Here is a 24,849-nt window from a genome sequence, read left to right on the forward strand (position 1 = left end):
GGGAACTTCTCTAATACATTTAATTTGTACCAGAAGATGTATTCTACTGTGGAAAAAGAAATGGTTTTTTTGGTTCTTCAACATTCTGAAGTTGAAATCCAACACTATATGATGCTAATTTACACTGATTGTAATCCACTAACCTCACAAAAAGTTTAAACATTGGAATATGAAACTAGTTTGATGGAATCTTTTGGTACAACCATTTAATATAAAAAGTATTCATATAATGGGAAATGAGAATGCAATTGCAGATGCATTGTCCTGAATGTAAAATATTGGAATAAATAAAATGTTTGATAATTGTTAAGATTGTTTACAGTTACATATGGGGGAGGAAAAATGAAAGGATGCAAGTATTGTTTTTGTCATTAGTATATTCAATGTTTTGTAATGAAATGCATTTTTGAAATGGCATTTTTCTATTTAAAAAAATTGTGCTTCTTAAAAACTGTGGACTAAAATCAAAAAGAACTGTTTTGAAACCCAAGAATTTACAAGGATGGTTGCACTCTCACTTCTATAGAATCTACTGGCCGGTAATAAATAGAGATGTCTTGTTAAGTATGGAAACCTGGTCCTTGCTTGCTCTCAATTTAGAACTGAAAATCAGATAGCTTGGGGATTTCGTGCGTTTCTTTTAAAATCTTTAACTTTTGTGACAGAATAGCGGGGCTTGATTTCCCTACTGTGCTATCCCAGTGAGTCGTGACAATGGGCATGCATATTAAGATGCTGGATGTCCAGGCTGGGCTTTAGCCTTGCATCACTGTTAATGAGCTTGGAATAAATAGCCTCCAAATTAGCAAGGGGCATTGAGCATGCCATTGTTTCAGCCTGGCTCCATCTCCCTGTAAGGACGTAGGCTCAGAATCACTGCCACTGTTGTCTCCATATCTTGTTGCACTCTTTTGTATGAATATAACACCTATTCGTATTTGTCCTCTCCCCCCAGGTGCCATCAATCATGAGGATGCAAGGAATCCAGCGACTCAGTAATAAACCACACAATCTGCTCTTAGACTCCCTACAGCGTGGAATCAGGCACAACAAGTCCACACCAACCCTCAGAGCATCCCACCCATACTCACCCCCCTATAACCCACTAAATCTACACATTCCTGGACAGTGTGAGCAATTTAGCATGGCCAAATGCACGTAACCTGCACATCTGTGGACTGTGGGAGGAAACCAGAGCCCTGGAGGAAACCCACGCAGACACAGCGAAAATGTGCAAACTCCACACAGACAGTTACCCGAGGGTGGAATCGAACCCAGGCTCCTGGCACTGTGAGGTAGCAATGCTAACCACTAAGCCACCATGCCTCCCTAATATTGAAAGATTGATACAATCTATCACCCGCCAGGTGGCAACACCTTTGTAAAAAGAGGAATAAAATTAAAAATAGAAAAGAAAATGATAAAGAGCAACACAGGGGGCTAGGCAGAATCAGATGACCAGGAAAGTTGATGTTTCGGACAGGACATTTCTTCAGAAATGGGAAAGGGGAAGGGAGCTGGGAAATAAACAGAGAGAGGAGAAGAAGGTAGATGGGATGGTGATAGGTGGATGCTCGAAGGGAATGGTGGGAATTGGTCAGTTGAATGGGAGGGGCGGATAGGTAGGAGAGAAGCTGGACAGGTTGTGTCAGATCAAGCAGGTGGGAATGAGAAGGAGGGGTGGACATGGGATGAGGCCAGGGATGGGGGAATTTTTTTTTGCTTAATTCGACACTTAGGCAATCGGCTGTACGCTCCCACGGAGGAATATGAGGTTCTGCTCCTCTGGTTTGCGAGTGGTGCCATTGTGGCACTGGAGGAGGCCCAGGGTGGACATGTCATCCAGGGAATGGGAGGGCGAGTTAAAATAGTTGGCGACTGGAATGTGTTGGCATTTGCCATACACAGAGCACAGATGTTCTACAAAACGGTCTCCAAGTCTAGGCTTGATCTCACCAATGCAGAGGAGGCCACATCAGGGGCAACGGATACAGTTGACCAGGTTGGAGCATGTGTAAGTGAACCCCTGTCAGATGCGAAAGATTTGCTTTTGGCCTTTCATATCCGACAGGGGTTCACCAGTACATCTGCGATGCTGCCTGGCCTGTTGTGTTCCTCCAGCTCCACACTGTGTTGTCTCTGACTCTAGCATCCTCAGTGCTTGCTATCTCCAAAGAAAATTAAAAGTCCATTGACAAAGCTTGTTCATTTGGTAATCCGCAAAGGAGATTGTCAAGCTTTTTTTAAGGATTTACTTTGTAAACTGAAAGTGGCATATCCCTGATAACTCATCCAAAAATAATGCAAATGTATTTAAGACGCGGTTACTGACCAATAAGCAGGCTTTTTTTCCATTAATGCAGCAAACTAGTTGGCATGTAAAAGAGAACAGCTGATTTCCATATTATGTGTGTTAGCGAATGACTAAAGGTAAATTTGCTATAAATTGCTCTTGAATTATTGGTTCCTTCAGGTACAATGGATGCATTGCAAGCATTCCTGAAGACCATGGTGAAAATGTTTTATGTTCCTGGAAGACAACGTCTCTCCAGCATGAATGATACTTGTGTGTTTCCACCTTACTCTCCAGTTGTAATTTCCACATACCTGAAAGTAACCGTGGCTCTTTATTTCAGTTGATGTCTTCTCCCTAGTGCAATGTTTACCTGTTAAAAACTAAGCAAATTTAAGTCATGAGTTATGAAAAAGCACTTGAATCAATTCTCAATATTTCAGATGGTAGATGCGCATAGATTCCTTAAAGGGGAATACTGGCCATTGAAGAAAATCCTTTGCATCTTGATGATGTTCTAAACTGCTTTGTGGCCAATTAATTATTTCTGAAGAGTAATCAGTTTTTTTGAAAAAGGGAATATTTTAGACAATTTGCACACAGAAATCTCCCAAAAAGAAGTGGATTGAATACAGGCGTTGGGAGATCACGTTGTGTCCGTACATAACATTGATTGGGCCACTTTTGCAATGTCGTATTCAATTCAGGTCTCTCTGCTATAGAAAAGATGTTGTGAAACTTGAAAGAGTTCAGAAAAGATTTACAAGAATGTTGCCAGGGTTTGAGTGTTTGAGCTATAGGGAGAGGCTGAATCGGCAGGGGCTATTTTCCCTGGAGCTTCAGATGCTGAGGGGAATCTTATTGAGGTTTATTAAATCATGAGGGACATGGACAGGGTGAATAGCCGGGGCCTTTTTCCCAGTGTAGGGGAGTTCAAAACTAGAGGGCATAGGTTTAAGATGAGAGGGGAAGATTTTAAAGGGACCTAAGTGGCAACATTTTCACACAGAGGGTGAGGAATGTATAGAATGACTTGCCAGAGGAAATGGTGGAGGTTAGTCCAATTACAATATTTAAAAGGTGTCCAGATTGGTATATGAATAAGCAGGATTTAGAGGGATATGGGTGAAATGTTGGCAAATGGGGCTAGATTAATTTAGGGTATCTGATCAGCATGGATGAGTTGGACAAAAGGGTCTGTTTCTGTGTTGCAAAAATGTGATATGATACAGAATTTGTCTGGATGTGTCAATGGTTCAAGTCTGGTATGACTCTTTTGTTCTGAAGAAGAACCATACCACACTTGAAGCATTAACTCTGTTTCTCTGCCCCAAGATACTCAGTGTTCTGTGTTTGTTTCGTATTTGCAGCATCTGCAGTATTTTTTTCTTTAATATCACTGCATCGTGGCTATCATCCCTAATACCCCATTGTTATCTAAAAGCAAAGAAAATCTGGCTGAGGCAAACACTTACAACCACAAAAATATAATTTCACAACACAGAATTCCTGGATCTTTGTACATTCAATCATAAATGCTTTGTACATAATCTTATGTAGGGAAATTGAACTTTTGTAATGACTACAGTGTTGAAAAGCTGTCTAATCCCTATTTTCTTTCTATGGTTAAAGTGTGCATTACAAAATAATGGTAATTAGAATTGTCTTTATGTCTATGTCCCAGTCGTGACTGAGATGTGGGTGAATTGTTGTTAAATATCCTGCAATGCCAGGAAGAAACGTTCAAGACATTACCTTATATCTAGAGCACAAAGTCCTTGTAATCTTGAAACTGAATTCACAGTGATTTATTTGTCAAATCCCATTAACTCTTTAGAAGGGGATGGGAGTTTTCACCAGCATTTATCCCTCAACCAAAACAGGTTATCTAGACATTACATCATTATTGTTTGTGGGAAACTTGCTGTGTTAATTCTATGGTAAGTCTGACTACACTTCAAATATACTTCATTAGTTATAATGTACCTAGGGACAACTTAGATTTGTGAAAGGGTGCTTTATAAATACAAGTTCATTCCTTCTTCAGGAAGACTGTTCCTATTGGTTACAGAATTAGTCAGCTTGACTGTATTACAGGATTGACAAACCAGCTCCACTGACAACTTTATTGCCAGTCACATTGTAATTAATCAGCTAACCTTTGTACTTTTCATGCCAACAGTAGTGCATTGCTTTGACAAAATAAGTGCTATGCCTGTGCAAAAGATACAACACCAAGCCCCCTCAGTGATTTGCAAACCTCCTGCTGAAAACTGAGATGTGAAAGAAAAGGCTGTATTTGACACAACAATCTGCTGGCTAGCACATTTTAATCCTAAAAATAGCAATGAGTGTAACTGATGAGGAAAGCAGGAAAGTATTCCCTCATTCATTTTTGCCATTGGCAGCCTTTCCTGACAGAATCTTGCATAATCTGGCAGACTTTTACAACGAACAAGCTGTGGTTTTCACAAAACTTTAATCAAGTTCTGATCTTAGAAATACACATCTGTGATTTACAAAATGTGAGCATATTTTCTACTCTGAAGTTGCCACAGCCAACTTAGTTGACAGAAAGTGAAATTGGAGGGATATTGAGATGACATTGATTTATGGAACGCTTAAAAATAACAATTTGTATGTAAGCACTGCCTTTGCTGGAATTAAAAAAAGATCCCAATGCACTTTGCTGAAGTTTTATAAAGCAAAACTTGACTCCATGCCACATCAGGTGATATTAGAGCAGATGATCAAAAACTTAGCTGATGAACTAGGTTTTAAGGTATGTCTTAAATGGAGAATCGGAAGAATGTAGGCTGAGAAGTTTAAGGTGGGAGTTCCAGAGGCCTGTCCCACCAACATGACAAACTCAGCAAAGGTGGCAGTATGTATGTATACAGTGTGAATGGAGTTGACTCTCAACATTGACTTTAGATTCCATGAAGTCTAATGGCATCAGGTCAAACATGGGCAAAGAAACCTCCTGCTGATTACCAAGTACTGCCATCTCTCTTCCCTGGGGATTAAACAGTTCTCCTTCAGGTTGAATGCCACTTGCATGAAGGACTGAGCATGGCAAAGGTATAGAATGTGCTACAGTTGGAGATTTTCAACATCCATTTTCAAGAGTAGCTCAGCAACACCACTAATGATGTAGCTGGCTGAATGCTAAAAGACACAGCTGCTAGAGTGGGTCTGCAGCACGTGATGACAGAACTAACAGTGAATCATAGAATCCCTTCAGCGTGGAAGCAGGCCATTTAGCCCAACAAGCCCATACCAACCCTTCGAGAAGCAACCCACACAGACTCACACCCCTACGTTATCCCTGTAACCCTGCATCTACCATGGCTAATCTACCTAAACTCCACAACCCTGGACACTACGGATGATTTGGCATGGCTAATTCACTTAACCTGAGATAACAAGGTGTAGAGCTGGATGAACACAGCAGGCCAAGCAGCATCATAGGATCAGGAAAGCTGATGTTTCGGGCTTAGACCCTTCTTCAGAAATGGTCTTTGGACTACGGGAGGAAAGCAGAGCAACTGGAGGAAACTCACATAGACATGGAGAGAAAATGCATACTTCACGCAAACAGTCACCTGGCAGTGGAATTGAGCCAAGGTTTCTGGCACTGTGAGGCAGCTGTACTAACCACGAGAAACTGTACCATCCAGTGGGAAAAGTTTGTTTGACCTCAACATTCTGTCTGCAGCAGATGCATCTATCTATCAAGTATCCGTGAGAGTGACCGTCACACTGTCCTTGTGGGGATTAAACCCTGCCTTTACATTACATGTAATGTCTAACTAGTAACTCAACACCAGGCATCCATGAAGTAATATGGACCATCAGCAACAGAACAATCATACTCAAACAGAACTTGTGATCTTATGGCCCAGCACATTCCCTCACTGCACCATTATTGCCAAGCCAGGGAAACAACAATGGGTCAATGAAGAGTACAGGACAGTATGCCAAGAGCAGCATCAGGTATACCTAAAACTAAGGTGTCAACCTGATGAAGTTTCAACAGAGGACTACTTGCATGCTGAACACTGTAAGCAACCTGCAAAAAATCAAAAGCATAACCAATGGATCAGATCGAAGCTCTGCAGTTCTACCACATCTGGACATGAAAAATATCTATTCAATTCCTCTTCCATTTCTGGCTCACTATTTACTTTCCCAGCCTCATTCTGTAAATGACTTATGTTCACTTTGGCTTCTCACTACCTTTTTTTTAATATTTAAAGAAGCTTGTACTATCTTTATATCTTACTAGCTAATATAACCTCAGTTTATTTTCTCCCTCTATTTATTTTAAGATCATCGTTTGTTGGTTTTTAAAACTTTCCCAATCTTCTTGCTTGCCATTGTTCATTGCTGCATTTTATACATTTTTTTTTTCATTTTGATACTATCCTTAACAACCTTGGTAAACCATGACTGATTTATTCCCTGCCTAGAATCACTTCTCCTCACTGGGATATATATCTTTGTTGCAGGTCATGAATTATTTGCTTAACTGACTGCCATTGTTAATCATCATTCAAGAAAGCACCACCTTCTCAATGGACACTAGGGATGAGCAAAAAACGCTGGTCCAACCAGTGGCATCGACATCCTGTAAATGAATTTTTTAAAGTCAACTTTTTCTGCCAAACGCCTTTCCCAGTCCACTCCAGCCAACTCTGTCATAATCCCTATTTACCTTTGTTTAAGTTTAGCAGAGTTGTTTCTGACACAGGTTCACATTCTCAAAAAGAATGCTAAATTCTACCATGTTACATTCATTGAGGGTATCTTTTACTCTAAGATCATTTAATAAACCTACCTTATTACACATTTCCTGATATAAAATAACCTGATCTCTGCTTCAATTCACAACATATTGTTTTAGGGAATTGTATTGAATGCTCTCTCTTACTTCTCCCCTATGGCTGTCACTGCCACTTTGATTATCCCATTAATAAAAAAGCTATTTTTCTGATCATTGTTAGTTATTTTGCCTAATATACCGATCAATGTCATCCAAATCAAGGGTATCTACTTCCTGAATCCCAGATGTCTCAGAAAAAGATGCAGCTTTCTTTCAAGCAGCCCATGAGCATGAGCAGATGTAAGTGTCAGTTGGTTTAGTGAGAAGACAACAACATAGTTTTTCATAGAATCATACAGTACAGAAGGGGCCGTTTGGCCCATTGAATCTGCACTGCCAAAACTATGCTAAATCTATACTAGTTTTACTTTCTAGCACTTGGCCCTCAGCCATGAATGTTGAAACATTTCAAATGCTTATCCAAGTATTTTTTTAAGGATTTGAATGTTAGCCAATTCTATCACCATCCCAATCAGTACATTCTGGACTCCCACCACCTTCTGATGAAAACATTTTTCTTCAAATCCCCTCTAAACCTCTTGCCTTTCACCTTAAAAATGTGCCACCTTGTTATTGACCCTTCAATGAAGAGGAACAACTGCTTTCCACCCACCCTCTCCATACCTCTCATAATCTGGGATGCCTTGATCAAATCACCCCTCAACCTTCTCTATTCTAAAGGAAACAATCCAAGCTTGCCTAGCCTCTCTTCACACCTAAAATGGTCCATCCCAGGCAACATCCTAGTGAATCCTCTCTGGCCTTTAGTGCAATCCTATAATGTGGTGACCAAAACTATACACAGTACATCAACTGTGGCCTAACCAAAGTCTGCACAGATCCTACATAAACTCCCTGCTCTTATAATCGATGTCTCAACTGATAAAGGCAAGTGCCCTGCATGCCTCCTTAACCATCTTATTACCTGCCCTGCCATCTTCAGGGATTTGTGGACAAGAACCCCAAGATCACTCTTTGTTCCTCTGAGAATTCTAGTGTCCCACCATTCATTGACTACTCCCTTTTCTTGTTACTTCCTCCAAAGTTTCAGGGTTAGATTCCATCTGCCACTGATCTGCATATTTTACTGTTATGGATCATATCAAATCGCCTCAAAATACATTCAGAAGATATCCTAGATCCCAACTTTTTCCTTATTTTTAAAGGCAAGTGTAAAGCATTATGTCCCGGATGCAATTTGATTGATCGAACAACCAAGCTTGAAACAAAACACAGTTTATCATACACTATAGTTAAAATACAAAGAAAAGAGGAATTGGAATACCTTAACTCTTTTGGAGAACTTAATAGAATTGCAGATTATTTAACAACTAAACAGCAACTGTTCCAATATAGTAACATCCTGTAAACACACACTTAGCAAAGACAAATTCAACAAAATAGACAGTCTTACATGCAATTCTAGCAGTAGGTAGAGAACCCAATCTTTTAGCTGTAACAGAGATAGGAATAACAGCTTCCGTATCCAGCATCAAGACCCCAGCAACTGTTGAAAGTTAAACTAAAATGCTAGTTCTGTGGGAGCTTCACCCCATCTTTTCATGCTACTTCTATTGTTCGAACATAAAAAAAACCAAGGCCCCCAAAACTGTTTACTTCATTGGCTTGAAACAGGCTGTTCATCACCTCTGTCTCAACATCTCTTCATTTAAAAACCAGGACAAAATACACTTCTTAAAGCCAAAGTATCATCACACTTACCAATCCATTCATATCCTCTTCTAATATAAGATCTTCTTCCTCACTGTCAACCACCTGGCCAACTTCATATCATTCATAAACTTACTCATTATCCCTCACTTGCTCATTTACATGATTTAAATATATCATGAACAATGACGGACCAGCACTGAACCCTAGATTGCTACTGCATACTGTGTTCCAGTGACACAAACTGCTTTCTACACCACTCTCTGTCTTCAGCCACTGAGCAAATTTTGGATCCAGCCTGCTAACCTACCCTTAATCCTAAGTATTTTTACCTTCTTTATCAGTCTGCCCCATGGGACTTTTTCAAAGGTTTTGCTGAAATCTATATAGATTACTACAACTACACTATCCTTGTCTACACACTTGGTCACCTCCATGAAAAATCCAACCAGGTAATTTAGGCATGGCCTCCTTTTAACAAAACCATGATGATTGATCTGATTAAACTTCATCTCTTTAAATGGAGAACAATTATCTCCTTCAAAATTTTATCCAAAAGTTTCCCTACCATTGATGTGAGATTCACTGTTCTGTAATCCCCTGCTTTATTTCTGCCACCCTTCTTGAAAAGTGGAACGATATTAGCTGTCCTCCAGTCCTCTAGCACCTCTCCTGTGGCCAAGAGAGGAATTAAGAAGTTTGGTAAGAGCCCCTGTGAATTCATTCCTCATTGCCCAATTCAGCATGGAAGACAAGTCATCTGGACCTGGGTATACGTTCACTTTTAAGCCTGCCACTACCTCCGCAGTCTTCAAGTTAACCTGCGCAAGGGCACTGCAGTCTACCTTCACAAATTCTGTACCTATGTCGTCCTTCTCCTGACTGAAGGCAGATACAAAGTACTTGTTTAGCACCATATTAATATCTTCTTGTTTTTGCATGAACAATGTGCAGGCACCATTACACTTCCTAGTACTGGAGGAAGCGTCATCTAATGTATGACAGGTACAGCGATTTTCTAATTTCCACTTAAGCATTTTTTGGAGATGTGATTTCCTGGTGTGTCTGAAAGATGTGTGATACTGTAAATGCTTGTTAAATGCATCTTTGCTTGTGACATGCAGTTCTCTGCATAACTTCCAGTTTTGGCCATTTAACATTTGGCCTGCTTGATGTCACTACATCCAAACTACCATTGGAATTGTCAAGTATACTCCAATACTTCTATTAGTTTTCTAGTTTTCATACGAAGATTGCAAAAAATAAAGTTGTTAACTTCTCAGATGTTGCACAGTAGTCTTTGCTTGTAAATAGGGCTTTTTCCTGATTTCACCACCTCCAGTACATACAGAACACTCACTGAACATAAGAAGTAGGAGCAGGAGTAGGCCGTTCGGCCCTTCGAGCCTGCTCTGCCTTTCAATAAGATCATGGCTGATCTTGTCGGGCTCAGATTCAATTACCCTTGTTCTCACCGTATCCCTTAATTCCTTTGTTGCTCAAAAAAATCTACCTTAGCTTTAAAAACGTTTACTGAAGTACCGTCAACTACTTCACTGCGCAAAGAATTCCACAGACTAACAACCCTCTGGGTGAAGAAGTTCCTTCTCACTTCAGTCCTAAATCTGCTCCCTCTAACCTTGAGGCTATGCCTTCTCATCCTAGCTTCACCTGCCAGTGGGAACATCCTCTCTACTTCTATCTTATCTATTCCCTTCACAATTTTATATGTTTCTTTAAGATTCCCCCTCAATCTTCTGAATTCCAATGAATATAATCCCAATCTACTCAGTATTTCCTCATAAGCCAATCCCCTCAACTCCGGAATCAATTGAGTGAACCTCCTTTGCACCCCCTCCAGCATCAGTACATCCTTCCTCAAGTAAGGAGACCAAAACTGCACACAGTACTCCAGGTGTGGCCTCACCAGCACCTTGTACAGCTGCAACGCAACCTCTCTGCTTTTCAACTCAATCTCTTTAGCAATGAAGGACAAAATTCCATTTGCCTTCCTAATTACTTGTACCTGCAGAACAATCTTCTGTGATTCACAGACAAGGACACCCAGGTTCCTCTGCATAGCAGCATGCTGCAACTTTTTACCATTCAAGTAATAATCCCTTTTACTATTACTCCTATCAAAATGTATGACTTCAAATTTATTTACATTGTATTCCATCTGCCAGACCTTTGCCTACTCACTCAATGTATCAATGTTCCTCTGCAAAGTTTCACAGTCCGTTGCACACTTTGCTCTGCCACTCATTTTATTGTCATCTGCAAACTTTGACACCCTACATGTGGTCCCCAACTCCAAAACATCTATATAAATTGTGGTCCCAACACCGATCCCTAAGGCACACCACTAGTTACTGATTGCCAGCCAGAATAGTACTCATTTATCCCCACTCTGCTTCCTGTTCGTCAACCAATCCTCTATCCATACGAATAGTTTACCCCTAACGCCATGCATCCTTATCTTATGCAGCAGCCTCTTGTGCGGCACCTTGTTGAAGGAATTGCATCCTGACAAACAGTGAAATCCAGTGATAGTCACGTTGACCAAAGACATCTCTATTAGTTAAAGATGTGACAACCATCAACCATACACTGGGACGCAATGGCATAATGATATTATTGCTAGACTAGTATTCTGGATACCAAGGCAATGTTCTGTGGACGCGGGTTTGAGTTGCACCACAGCAGATGGCAGAATTTGAATTCAACAAAAATCTGGAATAAGGGTCTGGAAGACTGTAAAACCATTGTCAATAGTCAGCAAAAACCCTTCACTATATCCTTTAGGGAAGGAAACTGCCATCCGTACTTGATCTGGCCTTCATATGACTTCACAAACCCACAATTTGGTTGACCCTTAATGTCCTCTGGGATGCCCTTTCAGATAGGCAATGAATGCTGGCCTGGCCAGTGAATGAATAAAAGCAAAATGTTCTTTCATTCTGCTGGGTGAAAGTAGAGCTTAGTAATAATGTCCTTGTTGGAGCAAACTGCTGTCTGTGTCAGGACAGCTTATGATATCAATGAACTAAAAGGCAGAGTTACAGTAGCATTCACAACAGAACTGGACTAGATTTTATTTGGTGTCACTGCAAGATAGATGTATTATTAATGACCTAGGCATGAGTGTAGGAGGTATAATCAATAAGTTAACATTGCATGAAAATGGATGGTTTGGCAAATAGTTTGGACGAAGGCCTTAAACTACAGAATAATTTAGATGGTCTGGTCAGATAGGCTTAACAGTGGCAGGTAGAACTTCAATCCCTAAAAGTGTAAAGTGATGAATTTTGGGAGGACTACAAGGACCCTAGGAAGTACAGAGAATCACAGGGACTCTGTGAGCATGTCCAGAGGTCCTCGAAGGTAGCGGGTCAGTAGATAAGATGGTTAAGGATGCAGATGGAATATTTGCCTTTTTTTTTGGTCAGGGCTTTGATCTCAAGAGCAAGGAAGTTATGTTGGTGCTGTTTATAACATTAGTTAAGCCACAGCTGCAGGCTGTGCGCAGTTCTGTGTTCCATGAGAGAGGGCGTAGAAGAGATTCACCAGAATATTGCCAGGCCTGGAGTGATTCAGCTATGAAGAAGGACAAAATAGGCTGGATTTATTTTCCTTAGGGCGGAGAGGCTGAGGGGGAATGTGATTGAGATGTACAATGTTCTGTTGGACATAGGGAGAAATATATCCCCTTAGTTTAGAGGTCAATATATAGGGGGCCTATTTCAAGGTAAGGAGCAGGATATCTAGAGGGGATTTGAGGAAGAATATTTTCACTGAGGGCTCAGGGTATCTGGAATGCATTGTCTAAAAGGGTGGTAGAGACAAGAACACTCAGGATATTTAAGAACTGTTTAGATGAGCACTTGAAATGCTATAGCATACAAGGCTACAGGACAACTGCTGGAAAATGGGATGAGAATAGATGAACGTTTGATGACTGGTGCAGACAATGGATGGTTTGAAAGGCTTCCTGGAAGACTATAAAGAAAACCTCCATTCTATGCACTCCACTACTCCGGGATTTTCTAGTCAGGTGAGAAAATTTAAATGAACACAGAACATACAACATTACAGTACAGTACAGGCCCTTCGGCCTTCAATGTTGCACCGACCTATGAAACCAATCTGAAGCCCATCTAACCTACACTATTCTATTATCATCCATATGTTTATTCAATCACCATTTAAATGCCCTTAACGTTCGCCAGTCTAATACAGTTGCAGGCAGGGCATTCCATGCCCTTTCTACTCTCTGAATAAAGAACCTACCTCTGACATCTGTCCTATATCTATCACCCCTCGATTTAAAGCTATGTCCCCTCATGCTAGCCATCACCATCCGAGGAAAAAGGCTCTCACTGCCCACCCTACCTAATCCTCTGAACATCTTGTACATCTCTATTAAGTCGCCTCTTAACCTTCTTCTCTCTAACAAAAACAGCCTCAAGTCCCTCAGCCTTTCCTCATAAGACCTTCCCTCCATACCAGGCAACATCATGGAAAATCTCCTCTGCACCCTTTCCAATGCTTCCACATCCTTCCTATTATGCGGCCGCACCAGAGTTTTGTACAGCTGCAATATGACTTCATGGCTTCGAAACTCAATCTCTCTACCAATAAAACTTAACACACCATACGCCTTCTTAACAACCCTATCAACCTGGGTAGCAACTTTCAGGGATCTATGCACATGGACACCCGTGATCTCTCTGCTCATCCACATTACCAAGTGTCTTACCATTAGCCCAGTACCCTGTATTCCTGTTATTCCTTCCAAAGTGAGTCACCTCACACATTTCTGCATTAAACTCCATTTGCCACCTCTCAGCGCAGCTCTACAGCTTATCCACATCCCTCTGTAACGTGCAACATTCTTCCGCACTATGCGCAACTCCACCAACTTGCAAGCCAACCTTCGTCCCCTTTCACCACTTTGCTGCTATTGGTCATGGATCTGTCCAAAATTTATCCATCTTTATTTTGTCTGAGAACTCCTCTCCAACCTTGGTCAGTAAAAATGCCCAAATGTTGATTCTGATTTCATGGCTTGAATCAATGTCAAAGTATCCCATAGCAACATTGTACCACTTGGTAAATCTCCTCTGCACCCTTTCCAATGCTTCCAAATCCTTCGTATAATGTGGCCGCACCAGAGTTTTGTACAGCTGCAACATGACTTCATGGAATCTCTCTACCAATAAAACCTAACACACCTTACACCTTCTTAACAATCCTATCAAACTGGGTGACATCTTTCAGGGATCTATGCACATGGGCACGTGTGATCTCTCTGCTCATCCACACTACCAAGTATCTTCCCATTAGCCCAGTACTCATCACTTCAATGGAAGGGACTGGTTGAATGTCTCCACAAAGAAGTGTAAGAGTTTTGCCTTGCCTTGCTTGTCTTAGTGAAGGATCAGTCAAGATTAGCTAGGTGTAAGGGTAATATTTAAATGACTGAACTAATATCTCATCAATATCTTACTTTTGTCAATGCTCCAATAGACAATCTTCTGGCAAATAAGTTACAAGCCACTTGCAGAGCAATTTCCCTATTCTTTACTTTGGCCACCATACACTCTGCATCCTTGAAAGCCTTCAGTTTCATTTTCTTGACAGAGTGATGAAAACCAGCATCTTGGTCCTTTTGTACCTTCCAGAAAGACATCATGCATGGTTCTTTATCCTAAACCTTCACCCCTGTAATGTCCTTGTTGAAAGATGCGAGTACAACTTGACCTATGTGATTGGATAAAACTAATTTGGCTCCAAAGAAGGATCAAGACAAGTAACCATATTTTGAAAGGTGGGTATTTGATTTAATAACAGGAAATGAAGAAACAATTGAGGCATTGAAGAGGTGTTGTGTGTCGGTCTTCACAGTGGAGGACACGAACAACATGCCAGTAATTGATGGCAAAGACACTAAGATAAGTGAGAATCTAGACACACTCATTATCACAAAAGAGGTAGTGTTGGGCATGCTGATAGAGCGAATGGCCCTGATGGAACGCATCCCAGGGTACAAAAAGAGATGGCGGAAGCAATAGCAAATGCACTCATGGTAATTTTCCAAAATTTGCTGAACCTGGGGGCAGTTCCAGCAGATTGGGAAACAGCAAGTGTGACATCACTGTTCAAAATAGGTGGATGAAAGAGTGGTTTGACTTATGAGGAGAGGCCGAATAAACCGGGATTATATTCATTGGAATTTAGAAGAATGAGGGCGAACTTATCGAAACATATAAATTTATGAAAAGAATAAATAAGATAGAAGCAGGGAGGTTGTTTCCATTGACAGGTGAAAGCAGCACAAGAGGGCATTGCCTCAAAATTAGGGGCAGCAGATTTAGGACAAAATTGAGGAGGAACTTCCTCACCCAAAGGGTTGTGAATTAGTGGAATTCCCTGCCCAGTGAAGTAGTTGAGACCTCCTTACTGAATGTTTCTGAAGCTAAGATAGATGATTCTTTTACTGTTCAAAAAATTAAGGGTTATGGTGAGGGGGTGGCAAAGTAGAACTGAGGCCATGAAAAGATCAGCCATGATCTTATTGAATGGCGGAGGTTCGAAGGGCCAGATAGCCTACTCCTGTTCCTGGTTCTTATGTTCTTTGACATTATTCACACCCTTTCAATCATGTTCATTCTTGTTTCATCCAAAGTGATCTGAGATTTCATTGATGTAATCAGCAATTGCTTGACATTTTCTGCTTCAAGCAGTTCTCTCACGCTTAACACGGTCCATCTTTATTGTCAATTAGAGAGCTACACAAAGTATATCAAAACTTTCTTAGTTATAAGTCGCAACAAACACCTGTTCAAAAACCTGATCACATGCCACCTCAGAGCAGCCATACCTTTTGTCGTCTCTGGGAATCAAGTCATCCTGCTTACTTCTGCATTGATATCAAGATGATTATCTTTCAAGCTGTACATCTCTAGCCAATATGCCAAAAGATAGCCAGCATGGTTGAGTTAATCAGAAGAATTATGGTCTAAAAAAGATGTAGCAACTATCTAGTGCTGAAACATTATCATAGAGTCCTACAGCATGGAAACAGAATCTTTGGTCTAACCAGTCCATGCCGAACATAATCCCAAACTAAACTAGTTCCACCTGCCTGCTCCTGGCCCATATCCCTCCAAACCTTTCCTAGTCATGTACTTACCTAAGTATCTTTTCAATGTTGTAACAGTGCCTACATCCACTATTTCCTCAAGAAGTTCATTCCACACATGAACCACCCTCACACAGAGTCACACCATGTCCTGAAACCTGACCTCAGCCAATCTTTTCCCAATGCAAGCTATGAATTTCATTCAGTGTGAATGCCCCCATGTGAAAAATAAGTCTGCATGAAAAGAGTATACCTCCAAAAATTGTCCTGTGCAGTCAGCTAAATTGCCTGGTCAATTATTACAACAATCTTATCCAGTCTTAAATTGATCACAATAGGGACATATTGCAAGATTGTGTACGTTGTACTGAGCTCTATTGGGCTGGCGTTGATGACTGACGGGTAGACAAATCACTGCACTTAAATGTGATTTCTGTATGTTTTGGGCCGATATTTTCTACAAGATGTTCACAATTTTCAAGACGGGAACACTGACTTTTGTGATGAATGATCTGTAATGAATGATTGTATAAATTTGAAGTACCTCAAGGTAGAAGTTATGGAAACACAATTTTTGAGACTGTGGTCACAGGTTTATTGAGGGAAAAGAAAAATGTTTCAATGATTTAACGTATGTGTAGAACGGGATTTTATAGTCACGAGTACTCGAGTATAGGAATACATAAGCAGTGAAAAGTGTACACAAAGTCTCCATTCTCTAGCACCACCTTCGTTACAAAACCAGAATTTTTTTTAAAATGGCAAAAATACAAGAAAGCCAGAAGGTCAGAATCTTCAAGTCTAAGTCTTATCTCTGTAACGGTGCTGTGGAAATTCCGATGCAGGGCACCCGGGGGCCTACCCAAGTCTCCGTCAGCCTGCGAGACCTCGCATCGATCACTTGAGACAAGCCACGTTCTCGCTGCCGCTGTCGCCCTGAATCGCTGGAGGAGCCAAACCGGCTCTGCTGCCGGACCACGCCATCCGCCTTCCCGGGGGAGCCGTATCCTTGCCGCGGGGCAGGAGCCGCAGCCTCTGACCGTTAGCAGGTTGCCGCCACTCCGCGTGCGCGCGGCCCGCTGACGTCGCCTCCCGTTGCCAAGAGGGCTCGAGACGAACAGTGCCGGGAGACTGCTTTCATTCCACACACGGCTCACTGTTTGCTGAAGCCACTGATTCACCCACTGCAAAGGGCTCTAAATAAAAATGTCTTTAAATAAAAACAACAGAAGCGGACGACGACAAAACAAGGTGTGGAGCTGGAGGAACCCAGCAGGCCAAGCAGCATCAGAGGAGCAGGAAAGCTGACGTTTTGGGTGTGGACCCTTCTTCGGGGCCATCACCATCACTGGTGGTGCCAGTACCAAAAAAAGAGAGGAACATGACCGGTTTTATTGCTGCTGCTACACTTCAGATGTACTCGACTGCAAAAGTTTAAAAAAGGCGCTACGTAAATGCAACTCTATTCCTCTCATTCTAATCACCAGAAGTTCAAACTCTCTCTGGACGAAATGAACCATAAACAAAATGGACTTGGACTCACAGACCTAGAACCCTGAATTAAATTGCTAATTGAGGTGCGTCGAAGTGGTCATTTCTCGCTACAGTAAAATCAAAATACTTGGGATCTGAAATAATAGCAGAAGAATCCTGGAGAAATTCAGCAAGTCTGCAACCATCTTTGGAGAGAGAAAATAAAGTTAATGTTTTGAGTTGAATTATATTGAACTTGAAACGTTAACTTTGGTTCTGTCTCCACAGTTGCTGCCAGACGTGTTGAGTTTCTCCAGCACTTTCTGATTTTATTACCAGTCATTTGTCGCAGTCTTTTGCATGTCAGATTTTCCAACATTTGAATGAGAGATTCTTATTCTGACTCTTCCGGCAGGACGCAAAAGATCGTTTTCTCACACTCTTTGTGGAGGTTAGTCAGGGCCCATGTCAACACTTGTATCTCACTCATTGTCGCTTATCTGATCATTTGTTTAATTGCTGTTTGGGACTCTTGCTACATGCAAACTGCCTGTAATGTATATTGACACTGCAGATGTGTATAGTTACAAGAGCCAATTTCATGACTGAAGTGTTTTGGGATGTTATAAAATCACAAGTTCCTTGTTGATAAGTCAGCGAGATTTAAGTTTGCAAGTTACAATGTACTAACTGAAATATATTTAACCAGGACTGGAAAACATTTGAGCAGCTGGTTAGCTCTTTCGGCTACATGGCTAGCAGGCAGCTTGCAATAATGTCAACAACACAGGTTCGATTTCAAGTTTGCATCTTAACTTTGCCCCTGAGAATGGAAGGCACTGGGAAAAGTAACCACCAAGAAAATAGCATCAACAGACAATGAAGCAAGGGCCAGGCTTCAAGCAGGACACAAGTGAATGATGGAAGGATGTACACAGAACAGCACAGGAACAGATCCTTTGGCCCAATATGTCTGTGTCGACCATGATGCCACTTTAAACTAATCTCATCTGCCAGCACATAATCCATATCCCTCTATTCCCTGCCTGTTCATGTCCTTGTGCCTCTTAAATGTTGCTATTGCATCTGCTCTTAATACCTTCCCTGGCAGCACGTTCCAGGCACCTACTACCATCTGTGTAAAAAATATGCCTCACACATCTCTTTTAATCTTTTCCACTCTCACCTTAAGCCTATGGACTAGTATTTCACATTACCATCCCGTGAAAAAGACTGCAATTATCCACCCTGTCCATGCCTCTCAAAAGAATATATAAATTATCAGATTACCCCTCAACTGCCAATCCTCAAGCAAAAACAGTCTAACTTTGTCCACCTTCTCCTGATAGCTAATACACTTTATCCAGGCAACATCCTGGTAAGCTTCTTTTGCATCTTCTCCAAAGCGTCCACATCCTTACTATAATGTGGCAATTAGATAGCACATAATATTCCAAATGTGGCCTAACTCACATTTTATACATCTGCAGCATGATTTGCTAACGTTTATACTCAATGCCAGTTTGATGAAGGCAAGCATGCTGTACGCGTTCTTTACCACCTTATACCCTTGTGTTACCACTTTGAGGGGCTATGGACTTGCAGTCAAAGATCCCTCTGAATATCAGCATTTCTAAGGGTCCTGCTATTTCCTCTTGCATTTGACCTCCTGAAATGCATCACCTCACACTTGTTCAGATTAAACTCCATCTGCTATTTCTCTGCCCAACTTTCCAACTGATCTTATCCTGCTGCATTCTTTGACACCTTCCACATGATCCACAAATCCATCAATTTTCATGTCATCTGCAAACTTAATCAGATCACTTATATTTTCATCCAAATCATTTATTTGTATTACAAGGTCCTAGCACTGATCCCTGTGGGACAGCACTGGTGGAGTTCTGCAACTGATCCCACAGATATTTTTGGCCAATGTAAATTATGACCTTAATCCATCTTGGATTTACTTCTTCTCGATCCTGTATTACATATACATCCTTCTTGGTAATATCTGTCACCCCAACCCTGAATAGACCCCTTTCCCTGATAACACCATTCATGTGGAACCGTATTTATGTCTCACATTAAATGTCCAGGTTACACCACCACACTGCCCACTACATATCGAAATTACACCACACACAAAATATCCCTTATATCCCACACTAAATGCCTCAAATATACCACAAACATTACACATGCTGTTTGTTAATATCTCAAAGCATGTGGCCTAGATTATACCATCCACGTTACACATTGCTTAAAAGCAACCTCATTACAGCTCCTGTTTGTACACTACCTGTATACCTCTAATTATACCAAGTTTACAGAATTTTTATCATCCACATTTCGCCCCTTATTTCTTCAATTCATATTATGCCCCTACATATACTATCCACATTACAGCCCCATTTATACATTTCACATATACCCTCCAATTATAAACCAAGCTTACACTGTTTATACCACCCACATTTCACTCCTTATTTATTCCACAGACTTCATACCCCTTGGTACATCCATCAACGTTTTAAACTAAAATATATATTTCATTCATAAAAATATCTACATGTATACATATAGTCACTGAAATTGCTCGGTTCTGTAGAATAGCATATGAAGGAACAAATATCAGAGTTTGACTCTCCAACAGACAAATCAAAGGCATTTCTTACTTGAGCAAGTCTACATTTACACATATTTGAAGCACGGTTGGGGGGTGGTGTATTCTTATTTACACCATCCATGTTAACCCAGTATATTATTCAGGTTGCACCCCTGTGTATATTCACCCACATTACAGTCCTATTTACACCATAGTACATCCCGCAACATGATCCAGATTACAACTCCCCATTATTTATTCCACCACGTTCCACTCTCCACCTGAACTTATCGAGTCTGGTTTGCCTCTGCACAAGGGTTACAGCTCATCTGCTCTTTCCCTCCTCCCTATCCAGTTGTCACTTCCTGTGGCAGGAAAATAAAGCCCGATGCTGCCGCTGGGACTGTGCAAAGTTCGGGAGATAGCGGGGACAGTGTTGTAGCCTGGTTGCTGGGAAAGGGAAGGAGAGGGATTGCTGTTGGGAAGGGGAGCCTGGCTCTCCTGCACGAACACACCGGGGGGAAGAAGCGGGGTTTGCTGCACGGCTCCTCTGTGCCGAGATATGGGGGCCCGGCTCCTGTTCCGTGCTATCATTATGGGCCCTCCCGGCTCGGGGAAAGGGACCGTGTCCGAGCGCATAGTCAAGACCTTCGGACTCAAGCACCTGTCCAGCGGAGAGCTGCTGCGAACCAACATCGATAATGAGACAGGTATCGGCAGCGAGCGGCTCGGTCTCACGCCTTAGCCCGCCCGGAGGAAAGGGGTTCTCCAGTGGGTGGATCTCTCTCTCTCTCCGTCCTCCCCATTCTCAGTGAAGGAGTCTTGATGTTCTGCGGTGTATATTCAGCTTTCCTCGGAGCATCACTGACTCCATTGCAAAGCGCGACCAAGTGTTCGTTTATTTTGCCAGATGTTTGGGTGCAGGTCTTTCTGATAACAGTTTCTTTTGCAACATGGGTTGCAGGTCTTTCTGATACAGTTTCTCTTGCAAGATGTTCGGGTGCAGGTCTTACTGATAAATTTCTTTTGCAAAAAGATCGGTGCTGGTCAACTGCTTTTAGTCATTTATAGAAATGATGAGGATATGAACATAGGAGGCATGGTTAGTAAGTTTAGCAATGTCACCAAAATTGGAGGTGCAGTGAACAATGCAGAAGGTTACCTCGTTGAACATTGGGATCTTGATCACATGGGCCAAGGAGTGGCAGATGGAGTTTAGTTTACATCAATGTGAGGTGCTGAATTTTGGGAAGGCAAATCAGGGTAGGACTTGTACACTTAATGGTGAGGTCCTGGGGAATGTTGCTCAACAAAGAGAACTTGGAATGCAGGTTAATAGTTCCTGGAAAGTGGAGTCATAGGTATATAGGATAGTGAAGAAGACATTTGATATGCTTGCCTTCATTGGTCAGTGCATTGAGTTTTGGAATTGGGAAGTCATGTTACAACTGTACAGGACATTGTTTAGGCTACTTTTGGAATACTGTGTACAGTTCTGGCCTCCTTGCTATAGAAAGGGTGTTGTGAAACTTGAAAGGGTTCAGAAAAGATTTATAAAGATGTTGCCAGGGTTGGAGGTTTGAGCCAAAGGGAAAAGGTTGACTAGGCTGAGGCTATTTTTCCTGGAGTGTCAGAGGCTGAGGGCTGACCTTGTAGAGGGTTATAAAATCATGAGGGGCATGGATAGGGTAAATAGACAAGGTCTTCTCCCTGGGGTGGGGAGTCCAAAACTAGATGGCATAGGTTTGAGGTGAGAGGGAAAAGATTTAAAAGGGACCCAAGGGACAAGTTTTTCATGCAGAGGGTGGTGCATGCATGGAATGAGCTGCCAGAAGAAGTGGTGGAGGCTGGTACAATTACAACATTTAAAAGGCATCTGGATGGGTACATGAATAGGAATGCTTTAGAGGGATATGGGCCAAATGTTGGCAAATGGGTCTCGATTAATTTAGGATATCTGGTTGGCATAGATAAGTAGGACTGAAGGGTCTGTTTCTGTGCTACACAGCCCAACGACTTTAAGTGTAGGTGCAGATCTTTTTGCTGCAATTTATTTTGCAACATGGTCTTTTGATAGTTTTTAGTTCAGAATTGGTGGCTGCGTCTGTCAAAACAACTTTTTTTTTCTCCTTTTTTTTTCAAAGTTGCTTCAGAAGGAAATCCTGAGCAAAAATTGCATGAAGCCCAGTCTGGAAATGAAATGGCATTGTTTAACATTAGGTATTCATGGGGCCACATTGAATCTTGTTAGATTATTTTATTCTGCTGAGTTTAGAGAAAAATAAAGATGCTGGAAATGTTCAGCGTGCCAGAGAGCATCTTTGGAGAACAGGAAGAGTTATCATTTAAGGTCCAAGTGACCCTTCAACAAGAAATCTCAACTTGAAGCAATATCTTTTTGAATAATTTTTGTTTCCTTCACAGATTGTCCCTCCAGTCTGCTGAGTATTTCTCATCATGTTATGCTTTTATTTCAGATTTCTGGAGTCGGCAGAAGTTTGATTTTGAGTAGTTATTGCAAGTTTTAATCTTGTCTCTCAGTGGCAGCATTCTTGGTCTGAAATTTGCAGGTGAAAGCCCCATTCCAGAGACTTGGACCTTTTGATCCAGTCTTGCATTACTAAAGGAGCACTGTTGGTAGAGGCAGAAAGAATCAGAAAATAGACTCAACATGCTCCTTCTGCACTCTCTCAGCTCTATGGTGACTGTACATGAGAAAAGTTGTTTATTCAAAATTTCCACAGTCTGCAATATTTAGCTTTTCTGTTAGCTCTGCCAGTGAATTAGCCAATATTATCTCAAAAACAAGTTATCTCAATGTTGTTTATCAGAATTGCTGACAAAATTGGCTGCTGCATGTTCTACACATCAAAAGTGATCATGTCAAAATTACTTTGTTGCTGCGCTGGATCTTGGTGTTGCTGGCATTTTCCCCATTTGATGACCATCCCTAGTTGCCCTTGAACTGATTGGCTTTCTGGGCCATTTCAGAAGATAGTTCGGAGTCAGCAGTATAGAGTTATAGAGCTGTACAGCATGGAAACATGTGTCCTACTTATCTATGCCGACCCGATATTCTAAATTAATCTAGTCCCATTTGGCCCATATCCCTCCAAAGCCTTCCTATTTGGAGTCGGCCTCATCAGGGGCACTTAAGCAGCTATTAGATAGGCATATGGATGATAGTATAAGGTAGGGGTGGAGGTTAGAGAGACCTTGGGATTCAGGTAAAAGTTTGGCACAACAAGGTGGGCCGAAGGGCCTGTTCTGTGTTCTATTTTTATCCATCCAGATGCCTTTTAAATGTTATAATTGTACCAGCTTCCACCACTTCCTCTGCCAGCTCATTCTAAACATGTACCACCCTCTGTGTGGAAAACATCGCCCCTTAGGTCCCTTTTAAATCTTCCCTTCTCATCTTAAACCTACGTCCTCCAGTTTTGAACTTCCTTATCCTGGGAAAAGACCTTGGCTATTCTCCTTATCCATGCCCCTCATGATTTTTAGAAACTTCTGTAAAGTCACCCCTCAGCCTCTGAGGCTCCAGAGAAAATAGCCCCAGCCTATCCAGCCTCTCCCTCTAGCTCAAACTCTCCAACCCTGGTAACATCCTTGTAATCTTTTCTGAAACCTTTCAAGTTTCACATCATCCTTCCTGTAGCAGGGTGATCAGAATTGAACAGAGTATTGCAGAAGGCAGCCTAACTAATGTGCAGTACAACATGACCTCCCAACTCATATACTGAATGCTCTGACCAATAAAGGCAATCTAACCAAACACCACCTTCATTATCCTATCTACTTGCGACTCCGCTTTCAAGGAACTATGAACCTGCACTCCAATGTCTTGTTGTTCAGCAACACTCCCCCAGAAACTTACCATTAAGTGTATATGTCCTGCCCTAATTTGCCTTTCCAAACTGGACCACCTCATATTTATCTAAATTAAACTCCCTTTGCCACTCCTCAGCCCATTAGCCCATCTGATCAAGATCCCTTTGTACACTGAGGTAATCTTCTTTGCTATCCACACACCACCAATTTTGGTGTCATCTGCAAACTTACTAACTGTACCTCCCTGTGTTCATATCCAAATTATTTACATAAGTTACAAAAAAGCAGTGGGCCCAGCACCGACCCTTGTGGCACACCACTGGTCGCCCGCCTCCAGTCCGAAAAACAGCCTTCTGCTGCCACCCTCTGTCTTCTATTTTCGAGCCTGTTCTGAATCCAAATAGCTAGTTTTCCCTCTATTCTGTATGATCTAATGTTGCTAACCAGTCTACCATGTGGAACCTTGTTGAACACCTTACTGAAATCCATATAGATCATATCTACTGCTCTGCCTTCATCAATCCTCTTTGTTACTATTTCAAAAAATGCAATCAAGTTAGAGACACCATTTCCCATGCACAACGTCATGCTGACTATCCCTAATCAATCCTTGCCTTTCCAATTGTATGTAAATCCTGTTCCTCAAGAATCCCTCCAACAACGTGCCCACCACTGATGTCAGGTGCATCAGTCTGTAGTTCCCTGGCCTTTCCTGACCACGTTTCTTAAATACTGGCACCACATTAGACAGCCTCCAGTGTTCCGGTACCTCACCTGTAGCGATTGATGATACAAATATCTCAGCAGGGAGTCCAGCAATCACTTCCCTAGCTTCCCCAGACTTCTAAGGTACATTTGATCAAGCCTAGAGATTTATCTACCTTTATGCATTTTAAGACGTCCAGCACCACCACCTCTGTAATGTGCACATTTTTCAAGAT

General features: G+C 41.6%; 2 protein-coding genes across 4 annotated transcripts in view; one reads left to right on the top strand and one right to left on the bottom strand.

The window, feature by feature from the left end:
- Positions 1-17,107, bottom strand: part of rcl1 (RNA terminal phosphate cyclase-like 1) — a 65,645-nt gene extending 48,538 nt beyond the window's left edge. For 2 of the 3 annotated variants that reach the window (XM_048527253.2, XM_048527252.2), the window contains exons 1-2: positions 16,856-17,107; positions 2,608-2,676 (exon numbers count right to left, since the gene is read on the bottom strand). The gene's annotated coding sequence lies outside the window, so the exon portion shown is untranslated. The remainder of the gene's footprint in view (positions 1-2,607; positions 2,677-16,855) is intronic. The other variant, XM_048527254.2, reaches the window with a different exon arrangement.
- A 3,307-nt stretch (positions 17,108-20,414) lies between these two features.
- Positions 20,415-24,849, top strand: part of ak3 (adenylate kinase 3) — a 31,760-nt gene continuing 27,325 nt past the window's right edge. Inside the window, exon 1 of the mRNA XM_048527940.2 lies at positions 20,415-20,784. Coding sequence (XP_048383897.1) covers positions 20,637-20,784 — 148 coding nt within the window. The 5' untranslated portion in view covers positions 20,415-20,636. The remainder of the gene's footprint in view (positions 20,785-24,849) is intronic.

The sequence above is a fragment of the Stegostoma tigrinum genome, chromosome 3 (genome assembly GCF_030684315.1).
Source record: "Stegostoma tigrinum isolate sSteTig4 chromosome 3, sSteTig4.hap1, whole genome shotgun sequence".
NCBI classification, from domain to species: Eukaryota; Metazoa; Chordata; class Chondrichthyes; order Orectolobiformes; family Stegostomatidae; genus Stegostoma; species Stegostoma tigrinum.